The 11,933-nt window shown below is 62.5% G+C and overlaps 1 protein-coding gene across 1 annotated transcript; it reads left to right on the top strand.

The window, feature by feature from the left end:
• Positions 1 to 266: 266 nt before the first annotated feature.
• Positions 267 to 11,594, top strand: LOC130706851 (neuron navigator 1-like; the record flags this gene model as incomplete). The annotated part of the gene is given in 14 exon segments (XM_057539512.1): positions 267 to 470; positions 919 to 1,216; positions 1,983 to 2,479; positions 2,481 to 2,677; positions 3,155 to 3,521; positions 3,523 to 3,599; positions 4,244 to 4,285; positions 4,882 to 5,030; positions 6,523 to 6,693; positions 7,682 to 7,734; positions 8,414 to 8,437; positions 8,546 to 8,623; positions 11,214 to 11,297; positions 11,483 to 11,594. Coding segments are annotated over 14 exon segments (2,353 nt in total), but the record flags the coding sequence as incomplete, so codon positions are not given.
• Positions 11,595 to 11,933: the final 339 nt, after the last annotated feature.

The raw sequence follows: 11,933 nt of genomic DNA, 5'->3' as shown, positions 1-11,933 counted from the left end.
TGTTCTTGTTTTAGCTGTAAGGCAACTTGATTCAGTGTATGTCTAACACGTGTATCTTTTCTTTTACCTGTTCTTTTCCCACGTAGGTTATTACAGAGTGTTGAGTAGAGTTCCCTGTGTAGTCCCTTCCTTTTATGAAAGAACAGCACCAAATTACAAGGAAGTTTAAATCACTCTTTGCGTTGCTGGCAAACCCAGGACTAACCCCCAAGCTTTTCCCCTTCTGGCCGGTCTGTATGCTGGAGTAGAGCCATCCTGCCTTCATTATGGGAACTTTATTACTCGCCGTGGCTTCTGTCTTGACTGCTAACCTTTCTCTCCTGTCCCGCAGCTGGGATGAGAGCAGCTCCATCAGCAGCGGGCTCAGTGATGCCTCAGACAACCTCAGCTCGGAAGAGTTCAACGCCAGCTCCTCACTCAACTCCCTGCCCACCACGCCGACGGCATCTCGCAGGAACTCGACTATAGTGGTACGTGGGCGTGCGGATGCCTAGGCCGCCTTCTGCAAGAGAACCACGGGGCAGACCGGGCCGTGCCTGTGCGCGGGGTGGCACGTCCGCTCCCCTGCTCCGTGGGGTTGGTTCCCACGTGCCCTTGGCCGAGTCCTTCTTGAGCTGGTGGAAAGAAATCCCTAGCTGCCGGGCAGTCACCTAAGGCGTGAGCTGCTGTCCTGGTGGGCGGGCCTCTATCGAGCGCCCACGCCAGTTCGGAGGGATGCCCATAAGTGCTGTCCCACCTGGAGAGGAAGAGAAGCCCGGGATCTGTGTGCCGTCCTCTCTGGCAGCCTGGAGGTGCGGGCGGAAGGCTGGTTCACTGTCTGCTCTAGAAGAGTCAGGCCGCCCGGCAGCCAAAGTCCCTCCCTCCGCCCAGTCCTCCCTTCCCCACCTGAGCATCCACTCTGCCTTCTCTCGTCTCCAGCTGCGCACGGACTCCGAGAAGCGCTCGCTGGCAGAGAGTGGGCTGAGCTGGTTCAGTGAGTCGGAGGAGAAGGCCCCCAAGAAGCTGGAGTACGACAGCGGCAGCCTGAAGATGGAGCCCGGGGCGTCCAAGTGGCGGCGGGAGCGGCCCGAGAGCTGCGACGACCCATCCAAGGTTGGGGAACTGAAGAAGCCCGTCACCCTGGGGCACCCCGGGTCCCTGAAGAAGGGCAAGACCCCGCCGGTGGCCGTCACCTCCCCCATCACTCACACGGCCCAGAGCGCCCTCAAGGTCGCAGGTGAGCCGAGTGACAAGGGGCCGGGGGGACCAGGGCCAAGTGCTGCTTCCCTGGCTTCCTCACAGCCGTTAGCCCTCGGGAGACGGCCAGCCCGCACGCTGCCTCCACGTGCCGTCCCCCCTAGTCCCCAGGCCCTCCCGAGCCAGGGAAGACGGGCAGTACGATGCCCGCCGTGCACATGTGGGCATACAAATGCCACGTGCTTAAAGCCTAGGCCCAGCTGTAGAGGAGCGGGGAGCCTGGCCTGACCTGCCTCACACTGTCCAGCGGTTCCCTCTCCTCTCCTGGGACGCGCGGGTGATGCCCTTGTCTTTCTGAGGGCTTGTTTGCCATCCCAGGGAGGTCCTGACACAGTGTCAGAATCATGCCGCTCCCAGAGCGGCCCCTTGGTGACCCTCGGCCTCGGTCAGGCTCCCTCTGGTCCCTAACCACCGGCAGACACAGCTGGGTCCAGTCCCCTTGCTTCCCCCACCTTCCCTCCCTGGACCAGTGTTAGACGTCATTCCTTCTTGACAATCTTTGTGATCGCTTTTGCTGTTTCAACCAAACTGGGACACCCTACCCTGGGAGCGGAAAACAACAAAGAACAAAACAAACAATCGGAGGCCAGTCCCGCCCAGAGTCCCCTCCCATCTGGCGACAAGGGTCCTCAGCCTGCGGGGCTCCCGCTCGCCTGCCCGCAGTTAGACCCTAAAGCCCCACGGCGCCCCTCCTCCCTGGGCCGGAGACGCTGGCCTCGGCGCTCACTCCTGTCCGCCCTCCGCAGGCAAACCCGAGGGCAAGGCTGCCGACAAGGGCAAGCTGGCGGTGAAGAGCGCCGGCCTGCAGCGCTCCTCCTCGGACGCCGGCCGCGACCGCCTGGGTGACGCCAAGAAGCCTCCCTCGGGCATCGCGCGCCCATCCACATCGGGATCCTTCGGCTACAAGAAGCCCCCTCCCGCCACAGGCACGGCCACCGTCGTGCAGACCGGGGGCTCGGCCACGCTCGGCAAGGTCCAGAAGTCCTCGGGCATCCCCGTCAAGCCGGCAAATGGACGCAAGACCAGCCTGGACGTGCCCAACAGCGCAGAGCCCGGCTTCCTGGCTCCGGGCGCCCGTTCCAACATCCAGTACCGCAGCCTGCCCCGACCGGCCAAGTCCAGCTCCATGAGCGTGACCGGCGGGCGGGCCGGCCCCTGGCCCGTGAGCAGCAGTATCGACCCCAGTCTCCTCAGCACCAGGCAGGGCAGCCTGACGCCCTCCAGGCTGAAGGAGCCCTCCAAGGGGGGCCGGCGGGCGGGCCACCCCAGCCCCCGTCAACCAGACGGACCGGGAGAAGGAGAAGGCCAAGGCCAAGGCCGTGGCCCTGGACCCAGACAGCGTGTCCCTGAAGAGCATGGGCTCCCCAGAGAGCACGCCCAAGGGCCAAGCGAGCCACTCCCCGGCCCCCAAGTTGGCAGAGCTGCCGCCAACCCCCCTCAGGTACCCAGGCTGGGCGCTTCCTCCTGTCTGCGTGCCCGGCATCCTCCCAGGGTCCTGGCGCTCCTTAGACGGGGCGGCCCGTCCCCTGCTGCCCCTGGGCCTCCCCCCTGTTCCCCGGGTGCTGGGCGCCTCTTCCGTCTTTCGGAGCTGTTCTCAGTGCCTCCCGATGTGCTCTGAGCCTCTCCGAGCTCTTGCCTGGGTGGTTTTGCTGTTCTATTTTCTCACACACACATCCATTTGTGTGTAAACCCACCCTTGTCTCCCTTATGCATGTGCTGCCCCCTCGTTAAGACTTGATGGTGCCCAGGTCAGATTTCCTCCCCCGTATTTCCCAATGGCCTTGAGAGAAGCCCCCCGTGCTTTGCAAAGAGCCCGAAAGCGAGGAAACAGGACCAGGATTTGGCTGAGATCCCACCTGCCTGTTGTGTCTCTTACTCCGTGATCCTAAATGTCCTGTTTTATCGTCACTTCTCTCAGGGCCACGGCTAAGAGCTTTGTCAAGCCGCCCTCCCTAGCCAATCTGGACAAGGTCAACTCCAACAGCCTGGATCTCCCTGCGTCCGCTGACGCCCATGCGCCGAAGGTCCCAGATCTGCACGCTCCGGGCCCGGCCGCCGGGGGCCCCCTCCCTTCTTGCTTCAGCCCCAGCCCAGCCCCCATCCTCAACATCAACTCCGCCAGCTTCTCCCAGGGCCTGGAGCTCATGAGCAGTTTCGGCGTCCCCAAAGAGACCCGCATGTACCCCAAGCTCTCAAGCCTGCACAGGAGCATGGAGTCCCTCCAGATGCCCATGAGCCTGCCCGGCGCCTTCCCCAGCAGCGCCCCCGTCCCCGCAGCCCCCGCGCCCCCCCGCCGCCCCCGCAGAGGAGAACACTGAAGAGCTGCCCTGGAGCGAAAGCCCCAGGACCGGGCAGCTGGACAGGTAGGTGGGCGGGGCCGAGCCTGAACCCGCCCCTGCCTCCGGCCGTGTTTGATTGCTGCTCGGTGACCTTCAACACTTGTGTGTCCATTAAGTAACCTCCTCTGCTTCTCAGCGACTCTTATGGAACAGGATTTCGTTTCTGTGTTTAAATTCTGATTCTCACCTGCTACACGAGGAACCAGTACACAGACGTTCAGTGACTTCCCCAAGCCCTCGTGACTGGTTCAACCTGCCCTCCGAAGCGTCTGCTTCCTAATCATTGGCCCCAGATCATCCCTATTATGTGACATCCTGGTTTTCATCTACCACAGTATGATCATTAAAAAGCTAATCAGAGGGAATTCTCTGGCGGTCCAGTGGTTAGGACTCCACGCTTTCACTGCCCAGGGCCCGGGTTCAATCCCTGGTTGCCGGGGAGCAGTGCCGGGGAGTGGGAAGCTAATCAGAGAAAAACATCGAACGTCTCAGATAAATTTCTCAAACTGTGAGCCCAGAGGCGGCTGTGGCTGACCTCCCCTTTGTTTATGGAGGCGGGGGACTCACAGTCGGATGCCCTGGGTCCCGGTGTTGCATCCGTCAAACCTCTGGTCCCAAACTCTAGTTCCTAAGATGGACCCACGTGCTTCTCTTTTTTTCCTCCGCAGTAATCAGCGGGATCGGAATACTCTTCCCAAGAAGGGGCTCAGGTAACCCTTACGTGTGTTTTTCTTTCCTATACCTGGGGCTCCTGGTCTGCATGAAAAACCGTAACTTGCCCTGTCCCAGGCTCCAGTCATGCATGCGGTGCCCCTTTCGGCCGGTCACGTGTACCTGGTTCCCGTACACCCCACCCAGGCTCACTGTGTGTGTGCGTCACCTTATAGCCAGGGCTCTGGTGACAGAGGAGAGACAGGCTTGCACATGGGACTCACGCACTTCCCTGCACCAGCCCGTGCTGTCTGCCCCAGTCCCGCCAGAACTTCCCCCCCTCCAAGCCTGAGGGAGAGCGGGCCACCTCTGGCCACTCAGGTGGGCAGTAGGTCCTGCAGTCTGGTGATTCCTGCTGCTGGGAGGTTCGAACGCCGAGCTCTGTCCTGGGCCTCCGTCATCTCGGCCCACCTCGGGCAGCCCCGCAGGGACGTCCCCAGCCCTTCCGCCCCTCCCGAGGTCTGGGAGGATGCTGACCCCCCCCCACCCCCCGTAGTCAGCCCCGACGGCTCCCACCTCCTCGTCCTGCTTTGGGAGCCCACCTCTGAGCTCAGGTGGTAGAAGCCCAGACCGAGCTGTTGGCTGCCGCCCGCAGGTACCAGCTCCAGTCCCAGGAGGAGGCCAAGGAGCGGCGACACTCGCACACCATCGGGGGGCTGCCCGAGTCCGACGACCAACCAGAGCTGCCGTCGCCCCCTGCGCTGTCCATGTCCCTGAGCGCCAAGGGCCAGCTCACCAACATAGGTCAGTGTCCGCAGTCACCGCCGTGCCGGGGGGCAGGCAGGGCAGCGGGGCCTTGGGCTTCACCTCATACTCGGTTCGCGCCCTGGCGGCCGGTTCACGGGTCTCAGTTCATCCATCCACCGTGAGACGCACGGCCGAGTGCGCCTAGACCCTGACCTGAGACGTGGCCCCTGGGCCCAGGCTGTGGGGTCCTTGCAGCATCAGAGAGTCTGCCTGTTGGCGTGGAAGAGCTGTCAGGGAGGCCCACAGCAAAACCCGGTGCAGCCGGAAGGGAGCCGCCGCACCCAGCGCCGCGACGCAGCGTTGGGCAGCTGGGGAGGCAGGGGGTGAGCGGCCGAGTGCAGAGGTGGGTCTGCCCCAAAGCCGGGACCGTCCAATCCCGGAGGCAGGACTGAGGGAGCCCCGTGCTGGCCTCACCCTTCCTGGTGTCTGAGGAGAAGGGGCAGCTTGTGAGCAGGAGGCGACTCTGCTTCAGAGACGGGAGGGGCGAAGGCCGGGGCCCACGGCCCTGCTTCCTGGGGGCCGAGTGCCAGGGGCCCTTGAGGACAGAGCCCGGGCCGGCCTGTTGCTTCCTTCCTGCGTCTCCAAATCCACTGTGGGACATCGCCTGTGGGACGACTGGGGAATCTGAGAAAACTAGGAGTCGGGGTCATCTTGCTAGAGAAGGGCGCGATGCTAAAGGGAAGGTCATCTGGTCCCTGAGAGCCATTAAAGGGAGGGCGGGGCCAGCTCGCTGTCCGTCTCCATGGAGACCACACAGGGGGATGAGGGGCCAGGCCAAGCCACGATCATCACCTCACACACGCTGAAGGGCCCCGAGAGAGGGAGGTTGTCTTCTTCCCAGGTCTTCCTGGAGACTGGACGTCCACGGAGTGTCCAAGGAGCCCCCGCACCCCAAGCATGCACGCCGAGAGGCAGGGGCCGAGGGGGCGGGGCTGCGGGCCAGCAGGGCTGCACAGCCTTCCGGACACGCTCACCGGCTCTGGCCTTCCAGCCAGGGTAATGCTGGGCACGCGCCCAGAGCGGCGTGCTTTATGGGGAGCCCCGCTCCCCTCCGTGGTGCCCGGCTGTGTGCCCCACAGCCTGACCGCTGTCTCTCTCTGGTTCTCTTCATCACTCGGATCTGAGTCTTGCTCTGAACTCTCAGGCCTCCCCGGCAGCCCGTTGTGTGTTAGAGAAACACGACACCCCGTTTTCATCGGCACATCCAAGTGATGCGAAGGTTTCAGAAAAGCTGCCAGGCCCCCAGCCTGACCTTCGAAAGCGACCTCTCCGGGGCAGACAGGCCCGAGGGAAAGGCGTTCAAACAGGCCACGCTCTTCGCCCGCCCCTGCACACCCGCCGCCCCCCCCCCCCCCCCCCCGCCCGGCCTCCTCTCCGCCCCTCCATCCGCCTCTGCTCCTGGCGCCCCGCCCCCGGGGCCGGAAGCTGACGCCCCTGCCTCTTCTCCCGCCCTCCCCTCCCTCTCCTGTCCCCCCCTCTGTCCTTCCAGTGAGTCCCACTGCGGCCACCACGCCAAGAATCACCCGCTCCAACAGCATCCCCACCCACGAGGCGGCCTTCGAGCTGTACAGCGGCTCCCAAATGGGGAGCACCCTGTCCCTGGCCGAGAGACCCAAGGGGATGATCCGGTCAGGATCCTTCCGAGACCCCACGGACGACGGTGAGACTTCATGCCAGCGCGGTTCACGCTCATTCCAGCTCTGCTGGGTCCCCTCGCCCACCGCTGCCGCCACCGCGCACGTGTCTGATTCACAGAACACCCAGTTGGGCCATTTCAGCTCTTTCTGCCCATCCCTCTGAAGGGTCTGGGGGCCCAGAAACCTTGGGTAGCACCGTCTAGCCCTGGGGCTTTGGGATGGAGCCTCTCCCGGGGGTGGGGGAGGGGAGGCAGCGTGCAAGGCTTATTTAGATGGCGCTCTCGGAGCACGCCGCCACCGTCCTCCCATCCCCCGAGTCATCAGAGGACAGGACCGCTTACGGGGACGCAGAGGTAGCTCTTAAAGCCTTAAGAGAATTAGGCATCTCATTCCTCTTTCAAGAACGTTCCGAAGACCGGCTTCAGGGCGGCCCTCTGGGCGCGGTGGCCAGAGCTGGAGCCCAGCTTTCTGGGGGTGAGACTCGGTGACATCAGGACGCGCATCCCGGGGGCTTTCCTTGCCAACATGCTCCGGTTCTGTCAGTAGGGCTGTCGTTCATGAAGAATCAGAATGAGTGTCTTGCACTTGGAGACTTTTCTCATCTGAACGGTCCCCACTGCGAAGAGGAGGCACAGGCAGAATTGCGTTTCGTTCTGAGCAGCTCTGATGGGAACTGCCTCTTCCTCAGCAGCGATGGTGCTTTCCTGATGGGGGAGGCGGTGACACGTGCCCGGGAGCATCTTCTCTCCCGGACCCCTGCGCCCTCGGAGGAGCAGGCCGGGCACAGGGCCCTCGCCCCGGCTGTCAGAGAGCACGGGCCGGAGGGGGCAGGCCAGCCCTGCCCGGAACTCGAGTCCTTGGCGGGGCAGACAGCCGCGTGCTCTGTTCTGTTCTCCCTCTCTGCTCCAGGATCAGAACCCAAACCCTGGCCTTAGCGCTCCTCCCGGGAACCCTCCCCGGGTTCCCCGGCCGAGCGCTTTGCTAACCCTTTGCGTTCTGCTTCTCTTGCAGTTCACGGCTCAGTGCTGTCCTTGGCCTCCAGTGCCTCTTCCACCTACTCCTCAGTAAGAGCCTCGCTTCTCCCCCCCCACACCCCCAGCACCAAATTGCGCCCTGGACCCTCCTGGGGGCGGGGCGGGGCGGGGTGGGGGCCCCTGGAGCTTAGGGCACGAAGTGGGCGCTTCTAGACCTCGGTGGTCCTTCCGGCCTCACCTCCAATCCCTGAGCGACCCTGGCGCCTTTTGTGCCTCCTTTGAAATACGGAGAATCCCTTGGTCGTGGAGGCGTTCTGTGCCCGGGAGGGTGGGCCGCGCTCAGGGACCCCAGAACCCTCGCTGTGTGCAGAATCTGCCGCATGTTCCTCGTGGGCCCTGGGCCCGCGTCTGCCCGTGAGGCGTAAGCTGGTCCTTAGGTTCGTTCTGCCCCTAACGCTTTACTCCTTCAAGTTGGTGGCGATAGGGTTAGCCTTCAGATCAGCAGTTTCATTTCCTGGCCTTCTTGGCAATGGCAGAGGTGGCTGTGACCTCTGCTCCAGAGGTGTGTTTTACTGAACCGTGGTCTGGGGTCTGAGCCCACCCCGTGAGGAGCCAGGCCCGGCCCCAGGGCTTCAGCCTCTTGGTGCTTCTGCATCTCGCTTCCTCGAGTTCTGCGCGCTGCCTTTGCCTCTGTAGTAACCGCCTTCTCTCTCTCTCTCTCTCTCTCTCTCCCTCCTCCCCCCACCCCCCTTCTGTGCTCCTTCTCCAGGCTGAGGAGAGGATGCAGTCTGAGGTAGGGTCCCCAGCCTTCGCCCCAGCCTCCTAACACCCCTGCACCCCATCTCCTTGCAAGCCTTACACCTCTTCTGCCACTGTAAGTGCGTCTCCCTCTCCTTTGCAGCAAATCCGGAAGCTTCGCAGGGCACTGGAGTCATCCCAGGAGAAAGTAGCCACCTTGACGTCGCAGCTCTCCGCCAACGTGAGTGCCGGGGAGGGGACAGCCGGGCAGCTGTCTGGGCCCAAACTACATGAGTTCAGCCCCAGGAGAACTGTCTCATGAGGTGTCCCGTGGGCTTTGATTCCAGGCAGCGGAGGATCTGGGGACTGGTCTCCTCCTCCGAGTCGGGATGTCTCTAAGGAGACATTTTCACCCCCACCCTAATTAATAGGTACGGATGAGCGCCCGTCCGATGGTCTGTGAACCCCCTAGAGAAAGAGAAAAGGGTTTATATCAGTGGTTCTGCGCGGAGGTGGGAACAGCCTTGCCATCGGCCGTGGACAGAAATAGTCAACGGATCAGAATTATAGATCCCTGGGAACCCTCGGCCTCTGCCCTGGGGCGCATCCGTGTCTTTGTTCACCCCGTCGCTGGGCAGGCACACAGCTGGGTAGTGGGGCTGCATCTGGGAACCGCAACACTGTTAGGAGGCCAGCCCGGGCTCCGGCTCCTCGCCCACAGCTGCCTTGTCTTCTTGGGCCCCTGAGCTTAGCTGGGGGGCCCGCGTGCTTGTCACCGCCCTCAGCCTGCCCAGAGTACATCCGCTCAGAATACGTTTCTTGTGGCCTCGGTTTTTCCACCCTGTGAGATGGGGAGAAACGAAGCTGCCCCACAAACTAGGCCGCAGAAGCCTCTCCCTGGCGACTGAGCTGCAAAGAGAACATAAGAGCCATTTTCCCCCAAAGCTGTAAACAACAGCTGAGCCGGATCTGCGGAGCTTTCCAAGTGTTTGCACAAAGTAACCATGTCTGCAATTTCCGCAGTCCTTGCTGGTTTTTTTCTCTTCCCTTCCTCTCTGGGGAGCCCAGCTGTCAGGCCTGGGTCTCACTGGAATCAGGTAGAAGACCCTGCACCGCGGTTTTGCGTGTTTCCAATGCATTCTGGCAGCGGTGTCTTCACCACACTGGTTGTTCTCTGTGTTCTCTTTATTCTCTTTCCCAAACTCTCAGTTGGTCAGTTGTATTCTTACTGGCTTGCACGAAGCTCCTATCAAGCCTTTTCCCCACAGCTGGGGACCCGTAAGAATCGTAATAGAAACAAGACCCATCTCTTCTGTCCCTGGCGCCTCACCCAAGGCCATCACGTCCGGCAGAGCCCAGGAAGTTCATGTCTGGGAGACGGCGGCCGGGGAGGGGTGTCAGAGAGCATGAGCCTGTCTGACTCATTTACACCCTGTCAGTGTCGTGCTGTCGAGTCTGGGCCAGAGCCAAGGGAATGAGTTTAGAAGGTGACTTTCTTAGAACAGGAAGTTCCTTTTGGCTAAGAGAGGACAAAATAAATGCTCAGACATGACGGTCCTGAATTTTGGAGACAGGCTTTCACTGAGGGTCAGAGTCCTGGATTCTGGAAGGTTCTCTGCTGTTCTCAGGGTCCCCCGATTCCAGACCTTGTGTCCTATTCACCGGGACTCCCCAGCTGCCCACGCTGGGCACAGCCTAGACGCCTTCCCCCTCCCACATGCCAGCCTTTCTCCAGACCCCCGGCTGAGCCCCGAGGGCATACAGGCTCCCTAGTGGGGCTGGGGGTGAGGGGGGCTCAGAGGAGGGACAGGATGCGGGGCGGCAGCCCCCCCAGAGGAGAGGGAGCCCCAGACGGGAAGAGGCCGGCACAGAAAAGCCCCGAGGAGCCGGGATCTCAGGGCCTCTCACGAGGAGCCATGCACTCACAGACGGGCAGGGACGTAGGGACCAAACAAGAGGTGACCCAAGGCCAGGAAGGCAGGAGCTCCCGGTCCAGCAGGTGGAGGTAACCCCATCGTGGCACAGACCTGCCAAGGAGCCCGGCCTGCACTAGAGAGGCCTCCAGCCTGTGTCAAGGACAGGGGGCGAACACTAGGGTCGACCCCCAGGGAGGCAGAGCCACTGGCCGAGGGGAAGCAGGGGTTACAGGCCCCCAGAGCTCTGTGTGGCGTGCGCCCCTCCCTCGAAGGGCCACAGTTTACTCCCCCCCAGCCACGGCCTTTCCTCTCCCGGAGCGAGCGTCCCCCTCTCTGGTCCCAGCCTCAGCACGCCCCCCTTCCCTGCAGGCCTTCCTGCTGGCAGAGCCGGAGTTCCTGCCGCTCCCCCTGCTGCCCCCCACCAGGTCCTTGGGGGCCCCTCGCGGAGCCGGCCCGACACCTAGTGGCCAGACTGTGGAATTGCCGCGAGGTGGCCCAAGCTACCGCTCCAGCCTCAGGATCAGGGAAAGAGCAGCCAGAACCTAAGAATGGAGGCCCCCCTGGGCGCGGGGCTGGGAAGCTGTCCCAAAGCCGTTCTCTGGGAGTGATGGGGCCCTGGGGGAGGAGTTACACCAGGATAAAGCGACGCCCCCCTGGAAACAGGGGACACTCCCACCTCTGCAAACAGTAGGTGTCGCATCTCTAGACGCCTCCAAAGACCTGCCCCACCCTGGTGCTGTCTGTGCCGCTTCATCATTCAAGGAGCTGGGCCCCCCAGGAATGTTCTTCGGGCCAGAAAGGGAACCAAGGTGTAAGAGCCTCTACGCCGTTGGTCAGCTCAGCCATCTCCCACAGACGTCCCCTCCTTTCCCCAAACCCAGGCACCTGGGGAACCCCCGTACGTGTTTGTTTCAGGCCAACCTGGTGGCGGCTTTTGAGCAGAGCCTGGTGAGCATGACATGCCGCCTGCGGCACCTGGCAGAGACAGCCGAGGAGAAGGTGAGAGCCCGGGTGGGGGGACGGACAGGCCAGGCCAGCCCCCTCCCTCCTGCCGCCCTGGGCCTCCACCTGCCCCGATTCCCTGCCCTCCCCTGGGTCTGGAGAGTCCCGAGCCCAGCCCCTGGCCGGGCACAGAGCAGGTGTCCCCCAGCCACACCCGTGACACCACTTCGTTTCTCTCTCAGGACACTGAGCTACTGGACTTACGGGAAACCATAGACTTTCTGAAGAAGAAGAACTCTGAGGCCCAGGCCGTCATTCAGGGGGCCCTCAATGCCTCAGAAGCCACACTCAAAGGTAGGCCTTCCGGCCACAGGGCTGGGCTGGAAAAAGGCTTACTGCAGGGTTTCTCTCCACGTCAGGTTTCTAGAAGGTGAGGGCCCTCGGACGGTCAGCAAGGAGCAGCAGGGTCATGACCCCACCACCCCAGAGGGTGAGGGAGAGGAGAGGGTCCTCACCTCCGACCTCAAATGACTGTCGAAGACGGTCGTTAACATAGCACTTTCCTCTTACAAACGCAAGGTACCCCTGCTCTACAGCCCAGCGGTCACGCTCCTTGGTATCTGCCCAAAGGAGCTGAAGTGTTATGTCCCCACAGAAACCTACACATGGGTGTTTACAGCAGCTTTATTCACA

The sequence above is a fragment of the Balaenoptera acutorostrata genome, unplaced genomic scaffold (genome assembly GCF_949987535.1).
Source record: "Balaenoptera acutorostrata unplaced genomic scaffold, mBalAcu1.1 scaffold_1275, whole genome shotgun sequence".
Classification (NCBI taxonomy): domain Eukaryota; kingdom Metazoa; phylum Chordata; class Mammalia; order Artiodactyla; family Balaenopteridae; genus Balaenoptera; species Balaenoptera acutorostrata.
The sequence above is the reverse complement of the archived record's forward strand: the minus strand, read 5'-3'. Positions and strand labels throughout refer to the sequence as shown.